The 23,143-nt window shown below is 40.0% G+C and overlaps 3 protein-coding genes across 4 annotated transcripts in view; 2 read left to right on the top strand and 1 right to left on the bottom strand.

Annotated features, from left to right (window-relative positions):
* Nucleotides 1-2,084, top strand: part of rgl2 (ral guanine nucleotide dissociation stimulator-like 2) — a 32,976-nt gene extending 30,892 nt beyond the window's left edge. Inside the window, exon 21 of the mRNA XM_053487677.1 lies at nt 1,276-2,084. Within this exon, the coding sequence (XP_053343652.1) occupies nt 1,276-1,287 (12 nt within the window). The 3' untranslated portion in view covers nt 1,288-2,084. The remainder of the gene's footprint in view (nt 1-1,275) is intronic.
* Nucleotides 2,085-3,650: 1,566 nt separating this feature from the next.
* dnase2 (deoxyribonuclease II, lysosomal) lies at nt 3,651-12,306 on the bottom strand. Of its 2 annotated transcripts, none has more exons than XM_053488254.1 (7): nt 12,115-12,306; nt 11,742-11,845; nt 10,573-10,732; nt 9,580-9,673; nt 8,092-8,256; nt 5,289-5,513; nt 3,651-4,687 (listed from the first exon to the last, which is right to left on the bottom strand). In XM_053488254.1, exons 2-7 carry the CDS (start codon nt 11,834-11,836, stop codon nt 4,299-4,301), a joined length of 1,128 nt encoding a protein of 375 aa, XP_053344229.1. In that variant the 5' UTR covers nt 11,837-11,845; nt 12,115-12,306; the 3' UTR covers nt 3,651-4,298. The 2 variants fall into 2 exon arrangements, with proteins under 2 accessions (XP_053344229.1, XP_053344230.1); XM_053488255.1 differs by having other exon boundaries at nt 11,742-11,840.
* Nucleotides 12,307-13,414: 1,108 nt separating this feature from the next.
* Nucleotides 13,415-23,030, top strand: si:dkey-33i11.1 (B-cell receptor CD22). Its single transcript, XM_053487375.1, has 12 exons — nt 13,415-13,523; nt 14,118-14,252; nt 14,366-14,722; nt 15,261-15,518; nt 15,778-16,047; nt 17,662-17,931; nt 18,934-19,203; nt 19,627-19,708; nt 20,054-20,102; nt 20,194-20,283; nt 22,114-22,256; nt 22,396-23,030. Exons 1-12 carry the CDS (start codon nt 13,415-13,417, stop codon nt 22,502-22,504), a joined length of 2,142 nt encoding a protein of 713 aa, XP_053343350.1. The 3' UTR covers nt 22,505-23,030.
* The last annotated feature ends 113 nt before the right edge of the window (nt 23,031-23,143 follow it).

Below are 23,143 nucleotides of genomic sequence, written 5' to 3'. Positions count from 1 at the left end.
AAATAAATTAATTGTTAATGTTTTTGATCACCAAAGGCGTTCTGTTTTTTGCAGGACAGTGTTCAAATTCTAATTCTAATTTTATTTGTCACATAAACAGTCATACACAGTACGATATGCAGTGAAATGCTTGTACGACCGCCAGTGACCTTAAAAATAAAATAAAAACTATATATGTGGAATAAATATTAATAAAAAGAAATACGAAAGAAAATACATTTAACTAGTAAAATAAACAAACTGTACAAATAAGGGTATAATAAAAATATAACAAAATATAGAAATATAGAAATATGGGGGGAAGTATATATAAAAATTTTAAAGTGTTTTAAAGTGGCAAATATGCATGAAAAGTGACTTTTGAAAGTGTCAACATAGGAGGAGTTATTGCCACACCCCCTGTACAGTCCTGACCATTTCCACATGTTTGTGGAGTTCCTGGGAGGCCGTTGTTTCAGACGTGAAGCAGGCAGTCTGATCATAGCTCCAGCGTGAAAAATGAAAACTTTCTACCTTGTTGGTCGTGTAGCAGGAGATTATATACTGTAGAGACAGAAAGGGAGCTTTTATCTCTAAGACCATGTCCACACGTAGCCGGGTATTTTTTTGAAAAGTTCTTATTGACTCTGACACAACCTATGTGTTAAAAATATCCTTGTCCACATAAAAACGCAGAAGGCCCTGTTAAGTGCTGTAAGGAGCGTCCCTAATCAATAGGGGGTCAATCAGAAGCTTGGGCAAAAACGTCATTATCGGGTCCGGTAGATGTAGAAGTCCGACAGGTCTCGTCCAAAAACGGCACACAGGGTGACATCGCAACAAGCCAAAACCTCGTTTCCCCTGTACACACAACACCACTGAAAACGATTGGACAGAGCTTTCCAGAAAGCTCATATTTCAACAATAAAAACTGCGTTTTCATGTGGACAAAAGGCCGAAACCGCAGAGAAATACCCCTTTGCAGTACGTGTGGACACGGCCTAAGAATTGCTCCGTTATTCTGCACAATTAAAAGTCCCAGTTTGACTTGAACGCCCCTTGGCGTAATGGAAGTCTAAGGGTAGACGTTAAACTACCCTTCAGCAATAAAACAAAAATTCCCATCACGCCCGTCTCATTGTTCAGACGGCCGCCTTTAGACTCCCGTTACAGGTGAGCTGTTGGTCCGTGGTAATCCCGCAGTGTGAGAGTGTGAGGTCTAACTCATCGGAGTATGGCTTTAATGAGGGCTGAAATGAATCAGCTAAATGCTGCACTCGTGTTTTTGCATTTCAGAAGTTCAACTAAGACGGCGACGAGAGCGACGCCGCCGCGACGCCGCCCGTGTTACGGCTTTCTACCTCGAACGGACTGATAACCCCGTTAGCTTCGGCTAATCTGTGAAAAACACTGAATTATCAGCGATGATAAACGACTATGAAACTCCAACTGAATGCCGTGTAGCACTTAAGGGGTACTGATGCACAATAACTTCACACAGTAATTTATCTTTAAGGAAAAAAAAAAAAAAAAAAAAAAACCTGATAAACTCTCACTGCCACTTTGTAACCAAGTATGCAAACATGAGGTTCTGACTAAATCTCAACAACACTGTCAACTTTCCCGATCTCGAACCTGAGCAGCGGTTCAGCCTGTGATCCTTTATATATATAAATAAAGGATGTTAAATGCACAGAGCACGAAGCTCCCTGAGAAATGTAACACTAAGGAAATAAATATATCTATGTCTTAATGTCTGCTATACGTATACACATGTACAGTCAACACGATGGTTCTCTTGTCTGACGTGCTCTGATGAACCCTGCGCCGCTGATGAGAGTTCGCTCACGATGCTTTTGAAGTCTGGTCTCAACTGAAGCGCCCGAGCTCTCGGATCAGCGCAGGGCGGAAGAGCCGCGTCTGGGCCGCCGTCGTGGTGAAGTGCCTTGTGATCATCAGGTGCTCTCTCGCTTCTGCCACGTCACCCAGGATGAGCTGACGTTACGCGTTCATGTTTCTGTACAGAGAAAAGCTGGGTTTATGCAAAAATGATGTGCACCAACTATTCTTGTACACAATAAATTTTCATTTTGATACATATCGGATCTTCGCGTTGGAGGTTTTTCTTTCCGATTTATTATTGCAGATGTTCTGTAGATGATTATTCCTTCATGCATGTTTGCATTATTTTTATTTTTTTTATCACGTTACAGTTCAAAGTGAGGTACAAGAAAAAGATCAAGTGTGTAGTGATTTGCAGTTCAGATCTCAACCAGAAGCTCATAAAGAAATGTTTTATTCTCAACCCTTCTTTTCTCCTTTTTAAGCTTTTTGTGACTTCAGGTCATTTTCACACAACCTTGTTCCAGCCAGAATCAGACAGTTTGAGCCCAGGATTTAGTCGGATCGAAGTCTTTTCAAGTCCAAGAGGGTTCCAGAGAAGCCTGAATCAATCCTGAATTGGATGGGGAATCAGGCATAGCTCAGTGGGGCCCTTGAGTAAGGCCCTTAACCTTCAACTGTTCATATGTGTAATAGGATAAATAAAAGTCACTCTGGATAAGGTTGTCGGCCAAATGCTATGTACAGTATGTGAATGTAAGGAATGAAGTAGATGGGAAAAGTGCACAAAACCTGTACTTATGGAAAGGTAGAGATATTCCAAGTAAAATATGACTCAAGTAAAAGTAGTCCTTCATTTACAAACCTACATGAGCCAAAGTCCAAAAGTACTTCACCTTGAAATTTACTTAAGTATCAAAAGCACCAAACTTATATTACATCACAGCTTTCTGTCTCTCAACTGTAAACATGGTGTTTTGTCACTATTTATACACATTTTAAACACCTGCTACATGATTAGGGAAGGCAAACCATTTACATTAATTATACATAATAACCAGCAGATGGAGATATTCCTGACTCAACACACCACTCTTGTCATGTGACGCAACACCATGTAGAAGTGTGGTGAAGTAGAAAGTACAGATATTTGTTGTAGAAAGAAAGTAAAAATGAAAAGTATCCAGTGATAAAACTACACAAGTACACTACAGATATGTGAAAACTGCATAAGAACAGTTTCAATGCAAATGTATTCAGTGAATAAACCTGACTACTAGGACCAAGTGTCCAAAATACACTCATTTGCTTAAATACTCAGACAGAGCAACAAATTTCCAAATTCAAAATTACACAGGAAAGTTTTATTTCACAATATTTTCTTTAAAATAAAACATCTGTGAGAAATTCTCAGGTTGGCTCCGTGATTGGTTACTTTCTGTAAAAGTAGGCGGGCTTTATCCACTTATTCCACTAGAGTGAAATCCAGCTTGTGAGATTAATTAAATGGCATTTTAAATGTTATTAGGAACATTTTACCTTCACTTCAGAAAAAGAAATTCTAAGATTTCACTTGTTCCAACTTTTTATTAAGACTAAATCATTAACAGATCATGATCGTCTTGACTAGATAGACAAACAGTAAGAAAAAAAACGGCAGAATGTAATTGTAACGTTTATAAATTAAAACAGGATGCTACATAAAAAAAAAACAGAGTGCAAACTGGCACTCTGTTTGGATCAGGTGTGCTTCGAGCATGAGTTGTCAGGAACCTGGCAATTCAAAAATAGGAAAAAGAAAAAGAAGACATTACACTAAAGACATTGAGGACGTTTTTACAAAAGAAAATTTTAATGGACATTTTTTTAAAGCATCGGGTTCATTGAATTTCTTTAATTTTTTTTATAACAATTATGAAGCTCCAGTGTCTTCACTAAAAAGCAAAGTGCATATGATCAGCCACAACGACTTGTTTCAAAATCCCAAATCCTTAAATTATTTAATTATTATATATATTCTCACCCAGCTCGACTCCGTACCGTTATTCTGTACAGCATCATTCTTGTGTTGTTCCCCAGTGTACTGGTCAGTGCAAAAGTTTTCTTGTGCTAATCTAATCTACCGAATTTAACAGTGACTTTAAGACTTACTCGAGACATAAGTTTAAAGAAGCTCAAGCAGCTTCACCCTGAGCAGCCATGGTAATAAAAATCAGGAAAACACATGAGACGGAGAAGTAGACGAAAAGACAGGAGTGATGAAGACAAATCTGATTCAGAAATCTGAGGTAAAAAAAAATAAAAAATTTAAAAAAGAACATTATTGCTTTTTTTTTTTATTCCTACACTAATCATAGTGCATATTCAGCTTTCATGTATTTTAAAAGAATTTATCTTATAAAAATATTACTTGTAAAAAGTCTAATTTCTTCACCTAAACCTTTTTCTTGTTGTTCGTTTGTGCACTCTCCTGCACGTCAGCGATAAAGCCGCCCCTTCTCGCAGTCTTCCACTTCACCTGTACACGATTCGCACTGCAGCGCCGCCGCGCGATACGCCTTCCACACGGCGACATCCTGCCTGCACACGGTCCCGCCCCCGCGCTTCTCCTCCGCCTCGTTCCTGTTTATATCCCCCACGCACACCCAGGCCCCGCCCCTCCGCCCGCGTCCTCCCAAACTTGCCGCCCATTTGGAGTGATCCTCTGTGGCTTTGAAGGTCACCGTGCCGCCTGGAGAGAGCTGATGCACGTTCAGGACCTTCCAGTTGAGGGTGCAGTCAGACTGGAGGATTCCGGTGGAGCGACGCCAGAACTGCACCACCAGGTCCGTCTGCAGCGTGGGAGCCACCCAGGCGTGGTACAGCTCTGAGCAGGAGGACACGAGGGAGGTACAAGCATATGATCAGAGCAAGAACATCAACAACACTCTATACAAATTTTTAAATTATCTTTAAAGTTTCACGCTGTTTTACTAATACAGCTGAAGAACAACTCAGGAAGCTACTGACAAACCAGAGGAACCAATCGAGGAACCTTCTTGAAGATTCCACCTGCAAACCTGGAATCTCTTCAGGAATCTAGAATTTATTTTTTTTAGAAATTCTTTTCAGGAACACAACTAGGAACCCAACATTTAAAGGAACCCACTGTCTTTATTCTGGCACACGAGAACCTCTACTGCAACTCTGGAACTTCTTCAGGAACCCAAAAATTTCTTCAAGCTCTCTTTAAGTACTCTTTTTAGCAGCTAGAACCAAATAACCTTTCAAGGAACTTGATCTTTTGAGGAACCTTCTTAGCCACTCTGGAATCTCTTTAGGCCCACAGGATTCTTTGTAAATGCCCGGAAACCTTTTCAAGAACTTTGATGCCTTTAGGAACTTTATCAGGAGCATGAACATTTTTTTTTTCAAATCACTGACTTTTTTTTTCTCCTTAAAATATTTTTTATTAACTAGCTTCTTACCGTTGTCAAAGGAAGCTCCTTTTGCAAAGCTGATGAACTCGTTTCCAGCCAGTGAGAGCAGAGCGATGCTGCGATTGGGTGTCGAGAAGGAACCATCTGCAAGGCTTGAGTTTTCCTGTAGGTGTCGGTGTTTGCAGAGCTCAACCATGGCGGGAACAGAGGACGCCAGAGACGCGGGAATGTCACAGTCGTAGACGTGCGGCTGATTTATTTTCAACTGTTCACCTGTGGAACACATCAGGCCTTTTTATGAAGGAACTACAAGATTCGATTATTGAAGCTGAAGAATCTAGGAATCTTTTTGGCAACTATGGAATATGTCTAGTAACCATTTCAAATACTCAGTAATTTACAGCTACGACATAGGCAGGGACGTATCACAGAACCTTTTCCAATACAAAAGGACCTCTTAGGTTCAGGAACCAGATCAAAAAATGGCAATCCTGGGAACTTTCAGTCAACAAGAATCGACTATAATTTCAGAATCATGACCTGAGGAACCCGATCAAGAACACCGTGTCTATCTACTGGATCCTTTTCAATAAATGTAACATATTAAGGAGGACATACTGTAACCTATCAAGAAATTTTTTCTTCAAAAAAAACAAAAAAACAAAATTAAAGCCCATTTAGGAGGACAAAAAGGAGTATTTCAGCACCTTTGGAACTTGTTCTGGAACCCAGAAACTCTCGAAAGACTTTTCAACAACTACTGTTAATCAAGCATCCTTCAAACCTCCCCGGAATCCTTGGAACCTATTCAGCAACTTTAGGAACCTGTTAAAGAACCCACAAACCTTTACATGTACTCTGGGTTCTTTCATAAACAATACTCTCTTCGGGGAACATTTTCAGGAATCCTGAAATCTGAGAACCTTTTAGGCAGGTAGAACCTACAGTATTCAGAAACGCAGGAACCAGATGAGGAAGCAGTTCATAAATTCATGGACCTGGGGACAGTTCTGGGACTTCAGTGCATTCCAGAAACTGTGGAACCTTTTTAAACACCCTGAAATGTTTTCTGCAACTAGAACTAGAACTTTTTTTTTTTTTTATAAACCAGGCATCTACTTAGGATTTCTTTTTGTTGTTGTTCTGCAAGACTCTTCAGGAACGCTGAAAGTTGTGAACCTTTTTTAATTTTTTTTTTGGAGAACACTTTAATTATTACACTGTAACCAATGTTCTCACAATATCACACAAGGCTTTCATTATCTAGTGAACCTTTTCCAATTGCTTTTCTTTGGAAGCCATGCCCCCTTAATTATCCAACAAACCATTAAGGAACCTTTAAAAAAAAAAAAAAAAAAAAACTTTTTTGCATGCAAAGAACGCTGAATTATCCAATGAACCATTAAAAATTTAAATAGAGAAACCTGTTTTGGAAGTTAGAGGCCCTTAGTTTTTCCACTAAACCCTTATGTAACCCTAGAGGAACCCTTGAAGACCATAGAAGCTCTTCAGCTAAGCTCCCGTTTATTGTATTTTGCTGAACTCGGTACTCTTTTGAGAACTTTCCCACACTTGTACAGTGCATCATGACCCTCCGAGCACTGTCCTTACACAATATTCCTCTGGTTTATGTTTTTACACTATAAACTCGACTCCATCAGAGGGATGTATTTTCGGCATAATTACCGGACGCGATTATTTCCAGCTGAAAGCTCCCGATCGCAGCAACACGGCAACACACAGGTCTGAAGTACCATCGACACAACGGCGCTCACCTAACAACAAAGTCATCACCTACAATAAGAACGACACTGTCTCTATGGTTACGCTGCCACTTAAATGGATTATTCTCAGGGTAACCATGGCAACATGGCCTGATTTGGCATTTAAGGTGATCGATGGAGGTCACACTCGCGCGTCCTCGTCATTCTCGCTAGCCTCTCGTTCAGGACGGAGGGGCTTAAAAGCATCCACTTTAACACTAAGGACGAATGCTAAAGTTTGTACACCCTTGCGACGATACAAGGAAGACAAAACAGGCCTTCACAGATAGCAAGGCACCATTTCTAATACTCCTTAACCAAGAGCCAAACACCTGTTATACTGTATATACTGTAGGTTACAAAATATTTAAATGTGATATAAAAATGTTTTAATGTTGTAAACCCTGCAGAGTTTTGTAAAATTCATGATCCAGGGGGTGCAAACTTTTGCACTTAACAGCATATAGTCGAGCTTCTGTTGAAATAATGGTTTTATCCAGTAAAGCCTCTGTGAAGAACCTTTTAAACATCCAAACAACCCTTGTGGAAGCTAGGAACTCTAAATATCCAATGAACTCGTAAGGACCCAATAAGGAACCTTGGGGTTCTTTTTTTTCGTTAGGGGGGGTTAATGTACGGATTATTCCAAGAGAATGCTTTCTGGAAGATAAGCACTCAAAATACTCCAATTCATCTTTAAATAACCCTTAGACAAGACCTGTGTGCACGCAAAGAACCTGTAATTACCCAACAAACCCTTAAAGTACCCTTTCAGCATCAATTTTTAGAAGTGTAGACTCCTTGCTTTTCAAAGAGCCCATACAAAGAACCCATTTTAGAAAATAAGACTCTTCCACTGAACCCTTTAACCCTTGAAGAACCTTTTGGGGAGCTAAACAAGAACCAAGTATCTAATGCTCTTGGTAACATGCACACACTGGGTTCCTCTGTGGTTCTTTAAAGATTTGTTTATTGATATCTGGGTGACAGTTATAATGAGTCGTTAAAGAGTTTAACAGAGTTGAAAAACGTTTAAAACACATATCACATGTAACTCCGGCGGTTTTAAAGGTGGGACTTTTTCTTACCGATGGTGTCGAAGCGCTCCAGAGGATAGGTGACGCAGATGAAGTTCTGCCCATTGTGGATGCCTGTTTCCGGGTATGAGAACTTGCCCTCGGTTTTAGGAGGCGGGAAATGAGGAGTGCTGTGGACCAACCAGAAGCCCTGTTTGCTGTCGAACAAAACCGCACCTGTGACGGAGAGGAGAGAACCAGGTTAGGGTAACTCTGATGGTGATATCAGATAGCTTCCCTTTAAGTTCACACCCTGGAAAGTTTTATTCCTCTTACACCAAAGCAACATGTCATTGATTACACTGCTTTATTTATTAAAGAATGCCACATCACACGTTTTATCCATTTATAGTTATGTAAAGTGATTTGGAACAGGTTCTGTTCTCACTTGTGTCATTCCAACACCAATCTCTCTTTTCTCCTCCTTCATCAAGTCAACAAAACAAAAAACAAAACATTTCTGAAAGCCAAGATTCCTAATCTAAACTAACTAAAATTCCTTCAAAAATACTAAGAGCCATTAATTATCTGACAAACCCATAAATACTTCTTGAAGAACCCTGTTTAAAAGCCAAATACCCAGAATTATTCAGAACCTCTAAAGAACCTGTACTGTTAAGGTTTCATCGTCGTCCTGGTCTATACCGCTCAAATCTGTATACCGGAGGGGGTGGCCTGGAGTTTATCCTCAGAGATGTGGGGCACGAGGAGGGGATCAGCCTGGCTAGACAGGGTGCCAATCCATCGCAGGGTGCAAGCATACACACACACACTTACACTCATTTACACACACTACGAGCAATTTGGGAACATCAATTAAGCTAATCTGCATGTCTTTGGACTGTGGGAGGAAACCAGAGTACCCGGAGGAAACCCACCAAGCATGAGGAGAACATGCAAACTCCCATGCACACAGACCCCGAGGCGGGAATCGAACCCCGACCCTGGAGGTGTGAGGCGACAGTGTTAACCCTGTTAAAGTTCTCATTTTGAAAAGAGAAGAAAGGTTCCTGAGTGGTGTAGTGGTCAACACGGTGGTCACTCCAGGGTTGGATTTGAATTTCGGGTCTGTGTGTGTGTGTGTGTGTGTGTGTGTGTGTGTGTGTGTGTGTGGTGTTGTGGAGTGAGAGGGTTCTTTAACGATTCATAAACGAAAGGTTTTAAAATTCACAATCCGAGGTTTCACTGTATTTCATTCTAAAAAGGGTTAATCAAATGTTCTTTTAGAACTCGATTACATAATTATCTTGGATTTAAAAAAAAAAAGTTTTTATTAACTCTTAGACCTGTTGCTATGGAAACGATGCCGTATCAAAACCAGTCCCACTGACATTAATGTTATCAGAAACCTGTGACCTGGAGCTTTCGACCAACCAGAATGTAGAACTCAACAGTTCTGAGTAAAACATGAGGAAGTGAGAGAGAGAGAGAGAGAGAGAGAGAGAGAGAGACGGACGTCTGCATTTCAGCACTGAAGGAGAAACTCTTGTCTCTGCGGACCTTTGGTGTGTCCTCCGCTCCTGTTAGCGCCATCTGTACTACGGCCCGGCTGCGGCGGCTGATCGTTGTACAGGATATACCCCAGTTCACCACCCTGTAACACACACACACACACACACATAGAGAGAGTAAAAATTATAAATCAGTACAGTACACTGCTATGATAAACTGTAGTTTGTCTTTAGTCTATCTACAAATTCACTTAAATAAAAAGAAAAAATTTATTGTGGGCGTGAAGAAAAAAAAAGGCAAACAATCTTGAAACATCTGAATGTTGTTTAAAAAAAAAAAAAAAAAAAAAGATAGATCTTGAACTGGACCGTGTGATATGAAAAACATTAATAATAATGTAATATTACAATCTCATAACATAATATTACATAAATTGTAATCAATATTCTATGTATTGTGCCATCTTTAAATATTTTAATTTGACTCGAAACAGCTCTTGTGTAATTTGTAAATATATTTAATATATTTGCTGCATTTGTTTATTTCAATTATTACATTTCTTATTTTTTTTGCATTGTAAATACAATATAATTTATTAAATAAAATTTATTAAATAAAAAAATATATTTATTGCTTTTTATTAAGAATGTAATGTAGTTTTTTGTCAATATTAATAAAACATATATGCGTGTGTGTGTGTGTGTGTGTGTGTATTGTCATCAAATCTAAATATGCTAAACCACCCTTTATTTAAAAGAGCATTTTAAATATAATAAATGTTAAAATAATAGTTTTCACCCTTTGTGGTAATAAATGCTTAAACTTTTTTTTTCAGAAACAGAATCCAGCACACACTGTACACACACCACACTTCTCCCTAAAGTGTGCAGCTGCAAAGCCGAGGAAGTTGAACGGGCAAAAAAAAAAAAAACATTCAGCTGCATTTATAAATAAAGGAAGTGAAGCTCGACGTCAGCACATTTTACTACAGCGTGACTGAAACCAGTATCGACTTGCAGGACGAGTTTTGGTCTAGCGTACCTCATAGAGCGGCCCGAGGCTCCGCCCCAGAGCCCCGGTGATGTCGCTCACCAGGCCTCCGCTTTCCACCCAGCTCTCGCTCTGCTCCTGTAACAGCAGGTACTTCAGACCCTCCTCTTGGGCCTGCTCATGAGAATGCGGCAGTTTGTACAGGTAGAACCTACAGACGAGGGGAAACAATGGGTTACTATAGCAACAGATCCTACAGAGTCGTAAAGCAGTTCAGCATGGTCTTGTAATTAGTGATATTATTATTATTTGTCTGTCTGTCTCTCTGTACAGCAGAACTCTCTGCCTAAATTATTAATACAAAGAAATCCCATTCTGTAAGGTTGAGTATCTTACGCCTTGTCCAGACAAACACACTCCCTGTTCGGTAATCGGGGAGTGAATCACAGATGAGAAATAGAGAAAGTAGATTCTTTTTCTTAAAACCACTCCAGCGTGTTAAAATTCACTTATACCACTTCAGCGCTGTTATTTCAGCCAAAGTGAAAATATGAACTAATCCCAGTAAAAATATTCACTTTATCTTTTCTAATTAATATCTATTGGTGCAGGTGTTTGTTTACATTGAGACAGTAGCGCATTAGTAGATTATTTTAAAGTAGATTATTAAATCCCACACATAACTGTTCATAACTTAACTTTGACTCAACATTTAGATTTGAGCGCATCACACTGCGCTCCCAGTTTAGGTATTTTACGTGCCTTCTTTGTCTCAGAGTTCTGCGGATTTATTTTCTCGAACGACCCGTGTTTTATCTCATAGTTGCGCTTCACAGGACTTCTTGTTATTAACACCGCGGTTTCGGGACACATATGAGACAAACTTCCTGCAGGAACAATGAACAAGAAAAGCGCTAGACGCTGTGATGTAATCTGCCACAAAACTGCTCATAACTTCACTTCTACTCAACATTTAGATTTCACTTAAAGCACAGGTTTAACTTCAGGCAGAGATCTAAGTACTGCACGAGTTTCATTAAATTCTGTCCAGACAGTTTCGAGTGATGCTGTGACAAAATCTGGCTGGACGGACGTACAGACATTTTTATGTGACTTACGTTTATAAAACGTAAGAATATAATCGAAAGAGTGAGTTCTGAACAATGCAAAGGAAAAAAAAAATCTCTTTTATTAATATAGACAATAATTATTCAACCAACCAATCAACTGCATTCCCCTGGTCATCAAAGCAGGAGATTGTGGTGTTGCTGCCCTCTACTGGCTGCAGCAGGAATAGCAGGAGAAACACGAACATCACGCTGTGCTGTCGGAAAACAATTTTAAATTTAAGAAAATCTGACTTTAAAAATTAAAAGTGAAAATACACTTTAATGCAACTTGGATGTATGAGAAAAATTTTGTTACGGATATTTCTAAATAGATACATAGCATAAATTATTGCACAAATTCTCCACTTTACACTTCTCTCTTATTCTGTTTTTAGGTGAATCATTTAAACCAAATCTAATAAACTGCGATATTGTTGTTGTTGTTGTTGTTGTTTTTAAAAAGAGCTGTTTTAAGCAAACCTACCTTACTGAGACGCCACGGCAAACTGACTGTAGAGGAACTCAGATTAACTTTAGCATTTCTGTTCTCCGATTCTGCTCGAAACTTCACACGAAACTCGTCTAAACACTCCAGTTACATCCTCATTTTCTCGCCAGCTGCGCTGGAATCACGAGTTCCTCCTAACGTGTCTAAACGCGCAGCGAAACACCAGACGCCTCGTTAGCAACCGTCGCTACGTGACGCCATCTTGGAAAGGGCAGTGCGGCATCGCGGGTGGACCTACGCTGATAATAACGCGACTGTGGACTCTGTTAAGATTTAGAGAATTTACACAACAATGCCCAAATTAATGTAATGCATGTGAACATAAATATTAAGTGTAAGCACGGCAACCTGTCAGCAAACAAATTGTACGTGGTGTTTAAAAATTATAAAGTTGCCCTATCCAACATGGCAACGTTATCATTTCTGAACACCACTAATTTACATATCCTTGGCGTTAGATCGGGGATAACGCTGTTTGCTATTTGTTGCCACCTGCTGTTCTGGAGCGGTATTACACGGACTGAAATAAAGGAACCAAGATGAAAATTGAGGAATTGTCTGAAGAAGAGGTCACATTTGATTGTTTTTTGGGGAAAAAAAATAACAAAAATAATGATTGTCCTTGAATACACATTGTAATAATCAGTAAAATAGGCTGCCACTGACATAATGAAAAAAAGACACAATAATAAACATATTAAATAAAATAAAAAAAAATCTTTAAAAATGAGAAAATAAACTGTGGCAACACAGGTCTGCTTACACAGTCACAGGAAACACCAGCTTTTATAAGTCAGTGTGCCAAAAGACATCGTCCTGTGTACACTGGGAGCTGTGCTACTGGCGCTCTTCTCACCACGTGCGTTACCACATCTGCTATTTCATCATGGACAGCAAGTTAGAACAAAGACTGAACATAAAATCGTGTTCCACAGAGACGTTTGACGTGATTCGACAAGTTCATGGCGATGCTGCAATTAGTTCTCTGAGATATTTTGAGTGGAAGAACATCGCTGGAAGATGAGAAGAGATCACGAAGACCTTAAACGAGCTCAACACCAGAAAATGACGAAACCATTTGTCAACTTGTGCATAATGATTATCAGGGAACAACCGACAACGTTGCTGCCGTCGTCAGGGTGTTATAAGGAACAGTCCAGGCGATCTTCAAGTGCAATTTGAACATGTGCCATGTTGCTGCCATGTTCGTCCCCAGGCTGTTGATCCAGGAGCAGAAGGAACATCACGTCGAAATCTGACAAGAACTCAGCGTGCCATGGATGACTTGTTCTTCATGTCGCGGATCATTACCAGTGACCAAATGCGGGTGTACAGGTTCACAGCGAAAGAGCTTGTCGTGTCCAGGACCGAAAAAGGCGGGACAGGTCCACAGCTCGACAGAGTCCACGATTATCGTCTCCTCTCGTATCATGTGTAAAAAAAAATAATGTGTGTAAAAAAATAAAAATAAATAAATGTTTTTTTGGGGGGGGGGTTTATAAAATATGAAAATAAATGAATCAAATAAATGAACCAGAAAAAAGTCATTTGTTGATAAATAAAAATGATAATAACCGTAATATATTTTTTAGAATCATGAAGCTAATCACGTCCCACTAAAAAAAATCATGTAAAAAAAGTCAGCATATTGTGATGATAAATGTGTACGTTTCATATGTTTAAAAAAGTTTAAAAACATCGATTAGTCCAGGTGAAGCAGCTTGGTGCTGCTGCTGCCCTCTGCACACGAGGGAGGGTCGAGTTTCACCGAAGACACACTGAGAGAGAGAGAGAGAGAGAGAGAGAGACGGAGAGAGAGATGGAGGGATGGCCAAGCTCTTGTCACCTTTCCCTTACTCGCACTTCCTTTCTTCTCGTACATTTATACATCCATCACCAGCTTCCATCAACTCATCATTTCCTGATGATCCTCGGAGTGTGTGAGTGTGTATGTGTGTGAGTTTGTGTGTGTTTATGAGAGCTGAATCAATTAGCTCAGGTCCTGTTCCGTCTTAACAGATATTCTGGTCTCTGGTTCTTCTCCTTCTTCCTCCTCAGGTCTGAGATGTGGACGCTTGTGACAGTGTTGATGGTCATCTCCGTCATTCTACCAGGTAACTCTGTACTTTCACATAACATGCGGTAACCTAAGTGTAAATTTACCCAGGTGTCCTTGGATGCAGGTGCATGCAGGGTATTTTTATAGTTATTGATTCCTTTAACGCAGGATGGTGGTGCAGCAGATGGACGGTGAGCTTCTCCAGGACGGAGATCTGCACCTGGGTCGGGACCACCATTATCCTGCCCTGCCGTTACGACTATCCACCGCCCTACAGTGCCACGCGGGTCATGTGGTTCCACATCACGGCTGACGGGAAACGGGATTTCGCCTACCACACGGACCCCAACCTGGCCAGCGTGTCCTACAGGGACAGGGTCAAGTATGTGGGCGGCACCAAGAGGTGCAGCCTGCAGATCACGGGTGTAAAGCTGAGCGACGCCGGTCAGTACCTCTTCAGGTTCGAGATGGACCAGCAGCAGGGGAGATGGACCTCGCCAGACTCCATCAATCTTTCAGTAACGGGTATGTTGCATTACATTACGTTACGTTCAGGCTAAAACAAATTGCGCTTATAACATCACAAGGCTGTCGAATTTAGAATTCTGATTGGTCAGAAGATCTTGTTTTATTCGACTGAATATAAAAGCATCTCTAATGATTTGATGAAGATTTCTGTGATGTAAGGAGTCTCCAGTTTCAGTGCTTTGTAACAGTAAAAAGTAAAGTTGTCATTTCTTTCACTAAATCGATTTTTAAAGTAATAACAATCATAGGATGATATTAGTTTATAAACTTATAACAATAAACTTTATCAAATCTTTCCACGCATCCATTCCATAAAATACATTTATGTAGAGCGTCCCTGAGCTGTAAGTACAGAGCCAATAACCTACCAGATATGAGTGCATTAATATTAACATTAATATAACACTCTGATGTGCAGCTGCATCACTGTCAGGGGTGCTGTTATAGAAAACTTATCAACACCTTTTGACCAATCAGGATCCAGCATCCTCTATAAACACCAAGTGTGTTAACGTTGCCGCGTTTGCTTTCACAGAGCTCCAGGTTCAGGTTCATCCTGCGCGAGTCTCCAACATGTTTGCGTCAGGCGAGACGGTGTTTCTGAGCTGCATAGCTCGAGGCTGTGCGGCTGCGGGAAAGACCTTCGCCCTCTACAGGAACGGAGTGAACCTGGGCTACTCGGACAAAGCGTCACCCATCCACAACTTCGGCGGCCAGCACGCTGGGGCGTACTACTGCAGACCCGTTCCACCGCAGAACGTCCAGTCGCCCAGCATCAGCCTGGCTGTGGGACGTGGGTGCCAAAACTTATGCTTATCTTACAATTACACCTACAATTCTTCCTATCTATCTATCTGTAAATCTATCTGTCTATCTATTTACTGCATCTATTGTCTATCTATCCTCACTTTCTTTCTTTCTTTCTTTCTTTCTTTCTATTTTTTCATTGCTAGAAGGCTGCACAGTCTGCAGGGGACTGCCGGTGGCAGAGGGCTTAAAAAATAATATAGCACCCCTTTAATGTTCCACAATGGTCTCTCCTGCTCTTTTAGATGCTCCACGTCACACCACGGTGCTGCTGAGTACACAGGGTCCCCTGACAGAAGGTGACTCAGTGACTCTGACCTGCAGCAGCGAAGGCGCTCCGGCGGTCGAGAGCTTCGCCTGGTTCAGAGAGGGCGAGAGCAGCAGCGTTCCTGACAGCTTCAAACCCGAACTCAAACTCTGGAGTCTGGACTACCGAGACCACGGGGAGTACTTCTGTGTGGCCCGCAACGCCATCGGCACCGAGCGCTCCAGAGCTGTTCTGGTCAACGTTACCTGTAAGATCTAGTCCTAGTCTTCAGTTGAGTAACGTCAATAACCTCAAATGCTCTTAAAACAGAGATGAATGTTTTGACCTTGCTTGGTTCCTCAAGGGTTCTTTGGATGGTAAGGGGTTCTAAAGAGTTTATATGGAACAATTTCAGAAAAGGAAACTCTGTCACAATGTCAAAGTTTAAGTGTTTACCCAGAGGAGAGGCTGTCAAACTATTTACAGACTTTCAAAAACTTGAAACTCAAAAATTTGGCTGTTTATTAGTGGGGGCACTATTGCCTTGGACCTCCAGAGTCTGGGAGTCTGTGTGCATGGAGTTTGCATGTTCTCCCCATGCTTGGTGGGTGCTATATGAAGGTAAAACAGTAGCAAAACCCGAGAGCTTGGAAATTCGAATGTGAGAACTTGTAAAATGAATATTTGTATTTGTAAGTTGAAATTTGTACTCACAGCTCTGATGTGAAAAGCTGCATCTATCGATTTGCACACCTGTGTTTTGAATTCGAAGTTGCAGATTAACAGGCACAATTGTGTACTACACATTTATCTTTGCGCTTTACTTCAGTTTCGCTGTACAACCACAAGTCGGCGCTCACAACCTCTCAGATCTGGCAGTACAACCTCAAATGACTTCATTCCCACCCCAGCCCCGCCCCCGCGTTTACAAGTGCACAAGTCAATTTTGCTACAGGAATATCGCAAAATGAGTAGCAAAAGTCAGAGCGCCGGGATTTGAGGTTGTACTGCCAGATCTGAGAGGTTGTGAGCGCCGACTTGTGGTTGTACAGCGAAACTGAAGTAAAGCGCAAAGATAAATGTGTAGTACACAATTGTGCCTGTTAATCTGCAACTTCGAATTCAAAACACAGGTGTGCAAATCTCTAGATGCAGCTTTTCACATCAGAGCTGTGAGTACAAATTTTAACTTACAAATACAAATATTCATTTTACAAGTTCTCACATTCGAATTTGCAAGCTCTCGGGTTTTGCTACTGTTTTACCTTCATAGTGCTAGGCCGGAGGTCCTAACACACTTGTAAAAATGGGAATAAATATAATGGTCACCATTGGCCTCCATGGTTCCTAGATGGACTACAGAGGTTGGACTACATCCATAGAAGAATGGATGGACATTTATTAGAGACATTTGATTTTCAGACCCCACTTTGAGAACCATGTCTCTAAAAAAGACTAACTGGAGAAAATAAATCTTATTTCTAAGATTGTTGATTATACTCTGCTGCTGTAAGTTGTGCTAGCTTGTACGTGTTAGACGTCTACTCTTGTCTTTCAGCGCTTTTGAGGAAACTAAAGGTCACGTCCCAGACATTTAAACTTTAACACTTGTTAGCGTTGTGTTTTCTGTCTCTATTGCCTCTGATTCAGTGTCTCTGCCACAGAAAGGTAAAATTAGGTCACTGGTTCTTGTGTAATATTTGTATTTTTGGCAGAACATCATGTCACACTGGCATAGTTCTGTACATCAAGCCCACGAGGTTAAGGTTTAAATGTACAAATTTAGACGATAATCCAGGAAACTTGTGATGAGTGAGTCAGTTTCCAAAACTGTGCATAATGTCTTCATGCTCTACTGTGTCACCTTGTTGCTGCTCTTCAGATTCTCCCAAGAACACAAAGGTCCTAATCAGCGCCTCAGGTGACATCATGGAGGGCCACACAGTCAACCTGACCTGCATCAGCAATGCTAACCCACCAGTCAACAGATACGCCTGGTACAAGGTATTTGGAGGTCAACCCTGGGCCAAAGGTTCCTCGCAGAACCTCACCTTCACCAGCGTCCACTCTCACCACGCCGGGCAGTATTCCTGCACCGTGTGGAATGTTTTAGGAATGGGATTGTCTCCACCTGTCACTCTGTCTGTTCTGTGTAAGTGTATGTTTATTCTCTAGTGTCGATGTAATGTGCAGAGCCACCTGCTGGCAGGGAGGTGAATTGCAGTGACATATACTTTGTACTTAAGTTGGCTTGTATGGGGGGAAAAAAAAACAGCAGAGCTGAGCAGTTGTTCACATTTAGGGCGGAGCTTATTTCAGGGCTGGAAAAATGTACAAAGATGCCTTGAGCGAATACGCACGTATAATTCTTTGCACACCAATACAGCGGTATCTCGGCATACAAACTGAATCCGTTCTGGAGGCAAGTTCGTGAGGTGAAATTTTGTATTGCGAAACGCATTTTCCCATAGGAAATAATGTAAATGCAAATAATCCGTTCCAGCCACCCAAAAATATTACCATTATTAGTATTTTCAAAAATAGAATCATATTGTTTGCATATAAAAACAATCGAAACATTTAGAAAAGCATGTAAATGAAGTAAAATATGAAATAAATACACATTAAACCTTACTTAACCTTAATTTATGATTCCTCGCACCGGCTGCTTTAAACTGAAAGTGGCTCCCTTTTCTTCTTGCTACCCTTCTTGCATTCTTAGGACCCATGGTGCTATGTCCTCACTAAATTCTTACTCAAAATAAAAATAAAAATATCCACAAAAATATGTAACCTGGCTTTGTTTGGCTCCTGAAAGAATAACTGAAAGAACTGTTTTATGTTTTCATTCAACGTTCACGAAAAAAATACAACCTGCACATTAATTTTTATCATTGATATTATAAGTGATCCTAACAAGAAATTATTGAGAGATGTAATGTTCTATAACATAGCTTTGGCTTGACATAGGAAAGTCATTCTCATCAAAGCCAGGTCAGGTTTCTCAGTGAAATAACAATCACTACGCTGCTACCTTTATTAGTCCTTGAAAACCCAATCAATTAATCAACCTCTCGCTCCTGCCAACCCTCACGTGTCCTTCCTCTTGACGTCTTGTCTTGTGTGCTCTTAAGTTTTGTCCTTTGTCTTTCAGATGCCCCTAAGAACACGTCGGTTTTGGCTCGTCCGTCCAGCGTGATCGAGGCAGGCGGATCCTTGACCCTAACCTGCAGCAGTCAGGCGAACCCGGCAGTGGAGAACTACACCTGGCACCGGATCAATGCCGCTGACTCCTGGGAAACACGATCAGGCCAGAGCTACACCATCGCTGAGGTCAGCACCGGAGCCAGCGGCCAGTACTACTGCGAGGCCCGCAACCGCTTCGGGGTGCACAACTCTCCGGTCCTCACCGTCAGGGTGCGAGGTTAGTGAGCTTCACAGGCATCACTGTTCTGCTTTCACATCTTAGGGGATTTTTGTTATAATTTTTTAAAAAGATTATCTAAACCTGAAATAAACTAGGTAGTGTCTGTCGTTCACCTTTACACTCTGAACTGGGAATGAGATGTCATGTGGCTGCTCATTCCCCTTCCCTACTTTATGTCCAGGCAGATGTTTGTATTGTCACATCTGCTTCTCTTTAGCTCAAAGCAGAACCCAGACGTTCTCAGTTCTCAGTCATGTGGGTTAAGTTCACATCCCTTTTAGTTACAGTAAACTAAGTGACACAAACAGAACTTAAGTGAAAGAGTGAAGTGTTAATTTAATGTCACAATTATGTGTGCATGAAAGTGTGAAACGGTAAAAGTGAAACTTTGCTTAAATTTAGTTTGTGTTTGATTGACAGGTCGGCTGAAGGTCATCGCTCTGGCGTCTGCAGTCGGTGTTTCTGTAGCACTCATCACTCTGACAGTCGCTGTTATGATCAGGTTCACAATTAGATATTTACATTTTAATTATAATGTTTATTTTATTTTATTATGCTATAATTTATTCTTTACTCAAGGCCTTTATCTAAATAATCGATTTATTCATTAATTAATTAATTACTTTAGTTATTTATTGGTTCATGTAATATTATTTTTACATTTTATTTTATAATTTCTACAGTCACTTTATTTAATCTTGAATAATTATTATTTTTTGCTTTGTAGAGTATTTTGGGATGTATTTTGATACATGAATAGTGCTATTTAAAAGTAAAATAAAATATATTATTATTATTATAATTACGAGTGTTGTTGTTACACTATAATGTCATATTTTCTCTGCAGTAAGAACATGCACAGAGTGGACAGTGAAGCTCTGGAAATAGATAAACAGGTCGTTTCCTGTTTTTCCATTTTACCTCCTAAATGGTGTTAAAAGGTTGTACATTATGCATTCGAATCTAACATGAACTTTTTTCTTTTAGCTCGGATCCCCCATGGAAGTCGACACACTTTTTTATGAATGTCCTCAACCAACGTATCAGCCTCGGAGCTCGAAGATGGCAGACATTCCAGTGAGTTCGCTCATTGGTGTTATTGTTGTTGTTGAGGGTGATGATGATGATGATGATGAATATCCTCATTTTTTGAATACAGTACTGTGCAAAAGTCTTGTGAGGAACCGTGTGTTTTTGCTAAACATGTTTACTTTATGACTTCATTATGAAGTTAGTACAAAAAATATATTTATTTTTAGACAACATAAATAAAAGAACGCTTCTGGGTTTTGCTGCATGAAAAAAGAAAGGACTGTTTCTGGTTCTGTAGGAATATCCAGTAAAACTAAGCAGCTCATTTCCTTATTCAACTGTTCACACACTGTACCGGAGACTATTATATTTGATGCAAAGCAGTTATTTGCTAAGACGTTTGCACTGTGGTGTATTCCTACAGGAAAGAGTAAATAAAAGCAACATTACACAATAGTTCAGATGAATGAGAAAGTGTGAATGAGGACATGGACAAGTTGGACAAGCAGCTATCAAACAAGACTAGCTGTTAAATGAAGCTAATGCTAACTGGCCTCATCTTCCCTTTATTTATTTATTTTCTAAGATTCTCAGAGAGATTTGTTTTAGGAGCTCAACCACAGTGTTGAAGTATATTATACACTTTATTAGAACAGTGAATGAAAGTAAAGCAGCTAGCAAAGTACAGTACAGTATCTGCTCCCTGCTAGCAAATGAACCGACCTAGCCTTGTGTCAAGCTAGCAATGTGGCTAGCATGTTTTCCAGAACTAGCTTTGAGCTGTGAATGTTCTGAAGAAGTGTGAAAGAAAGAAAAACATCCCCTAGTCAGTAACACTGTGCTTAAGTTTGGTGTTTATAAAGTTATATAAGTTTTACACAAGTAATATAAATCTATATGTCTGTGTCAGTACGTACTTTAGCCTTATTTTTTGTAACATCAGGTACGTGATGTACTGAATAGCGGCTGTACATTTGTTATTTGTTGTATACAATTTAAAACCAGTTTTTAACTTAACCCTGACGTAGAGCTGTTTCACGACTACTTGGAATAAACATTTGTCGAGGTTAAAATGTATGTCTGCTATTCGACAGAGTGGCGTCTTTGAAGTGTAGCATTATGAGCACAAAGAAAAGAATGACACAAATATTAATTATCACAAAGTCTCCTGCTTTACTGTTTTTGGATCTTTTTGTCAGATGTTACTCTGGTATACTGAAGTATAATTACAAGCATTTCATAAACTTCAAAGGGTTTTACTGACAATTAAGTTTATGTAAAGAGTCAATGTTTGCAGTGTTGACCACCGCCTCTCCTATTCACTGGCATGCTGTCAATCAACTTCTGGGCCACACCCTGACTGATGGAGACCATTCTTGCATAATCAATGCTTGGAGTTTGTTAGAATTTGTTTATTTTTGTTTGTCCACCCGCCTTTTGAAAATTAACCACAAGTTCTCAATGGGATTAAGACCTGAGGAGTTTCCTGGCCATGGACCCAAAGATTTGATGTTTTGTTTCCCGAGCCACTTAGTTATCACTTTTTCTTTATGCAGGTGCTCCATGGCAGAATTGTAAGTGAGCTCACTCCTTTGGCTAAGAAGCAACCCCACACATGAACGTTCTCAAGATGTTTTACTTCGAAATTTTGTGTTCGTGGCCAGGAAACTCCGCTTTTCAACCTAACTCTGTCTCAGAGCTGTTTCATGACATGTTGGAATAAACATCTATAAATGTTCATATAGGTTCAAATATAACTCAGAAAAGAGTGGAGTAGCTGTAGTGTAGCCTTATGAACACCTTTAGATAGTATGGTGTTACCCGGCACTGTGATTAAGTGTCTCAGCTTAAAGAAAGGTTTGATGTTTGTGTTAGGAGGAACCAGAAGACATTCATGACAACCTTCATCCTTCCATTGTACCCCTTAAGGAAGCTGTGGAGAAACCTTGGACAGACGAGAAAGGTGGCGAGGGTGGGAAAGTCAAATTTGTCACTGTGCATTACTCTCGTACAGCAAGGTTAGACTTTTACCCTGAACTAATATAAACACTCGTGCACACAATGGAAGGAATAAAAATAAAAAAAACTAAAATTATCAATTTAGATAATCACAAAAAGGAAATGTTGTGGATTAATTATTTTATTTTTATTTTTCAGCCGGGACCAGGTGCAGGTCACAAACCTTCCACAAGCTGGCGCCGCAAAGGAGCCTAAAGACAGCCACAGTGTTGTTTATTCTGTCCTGGCTAAACAGCCTAACTGTTGAAAACTGGGTCTTGATGTTTCAGTGTTGAATCTGACCTCTAACATTTAATTATCCTGAGATAATTCACTATAAAATGTAACTATAGTCTGGATCCTGCTATGCCAATGGAACGTGCCTGAAATATACACTGTAGAATACAGTACACATGCAGGTTTAGCATACCATGATGCAAACTTTGACCCATTCTACAGCAGGTCAAATCTTAAATCTAACCAAATAAATATTATCCATCATTTAAATGAGGTCATACTATATTTGTTGTACTGCCAAAAAAGGTTTCAAGTCTAATCCCTGGTCTAAGCTCTAGCACTGGTGTTATGGTTGATATCATGGATCTTACCTAAATCTGTTTAGAATTTATTAAAACCTACTAAAATATCTTCCGGTATTAATCTGAGATTGTTACTTTGAGAAATCCTAGCCGATTTTAATGTCATCGTCAGTTAACATGATCATCATCCTTAGGAAGCCTGATGTAAAACAGATGTTTTGTTGTACTTGATTTGACTTGATGTTTCTACTCTCTCAATTAAACTATGCTCTTTAAAACATCAGTGTGTATGATAGTGTGTTGATTAATATTGCATAAAAGCAGCTTCAAATCACAACTTGTGTTTGTTATAGTGTATGTTTGTTTCC

This window comes from Clarias gariepinus, chromosome 26, assembly GCF_024256425.1.
Source record: "Clarias gariepinus isolate MV-2021 ecotype Netherlands chromosome 26, CGAR_prim_01v2, whole genome shotgun sequence".
NCBI classification, from domain to species: domain Eukaryota; kingdom Metazoa; phylum Chordata; class Actinopteri; order Siluriformes; family Clariidae; genus Clarias; species Clarias gariepinus.
Note: the sequence above shows the minus strand (reverse complement) of the source record. Positions and strands in the feature narration are given on the sequence as shown.

What these genes read in the sequence shown, in the direction of transcription:
- dnase2 (XM_053488254.1), bottom strand. Translation starts at nt 11,836, where the DNA reads ATGTTCGTGTTTCTCCTGCTATTCCTGCTGCAGCCAGTAGAGGGCAGC. An exon ending in CAGGGGAATGCAGTTGATTG is followed by an intron (nt 10,733 to 11,741) that starts GTTGGTTGAATA and finishes CCTCGTCTGTAG; the next exon opens with GTTCTACCTGTACAAACTGC. An exon ending in AGGAGCTTCCTTTGACAACG is followed by an intron (nt 4,688 to 5,288) that starts GTAAGAAGCTAG and finishes CCTCCTGCTCAG; the next exon opens with AGCTGTACCACGCCTGGGTG.
- si:dkey-33i11.1 (XM_053487375.1), top strand. Translation starts at nt 13,415, where the DNA reads ATGGATGACTTGTTCTTCATGTCGCGGATCATTACCAGTGACCAAATG. An exon ending in TGTTCTGGTCAACGTTACCT is followed by an intron (nt 16,048 to 17,661) that starts GTAAGATCTAGT and finishes GCTGCTCTTCAG; the next exon opens with ATTCTCCCAAGAACACAAAG. An exon ending in TGTCACTCTGTCTGTTCTGT is followed by an intron (nt 17,932 to 18,933) that starts GTAAGTGTATGT and finishes TTTGTCTTTCAG; the next exon opens with ATGCCCCTAAGAACACGTCG.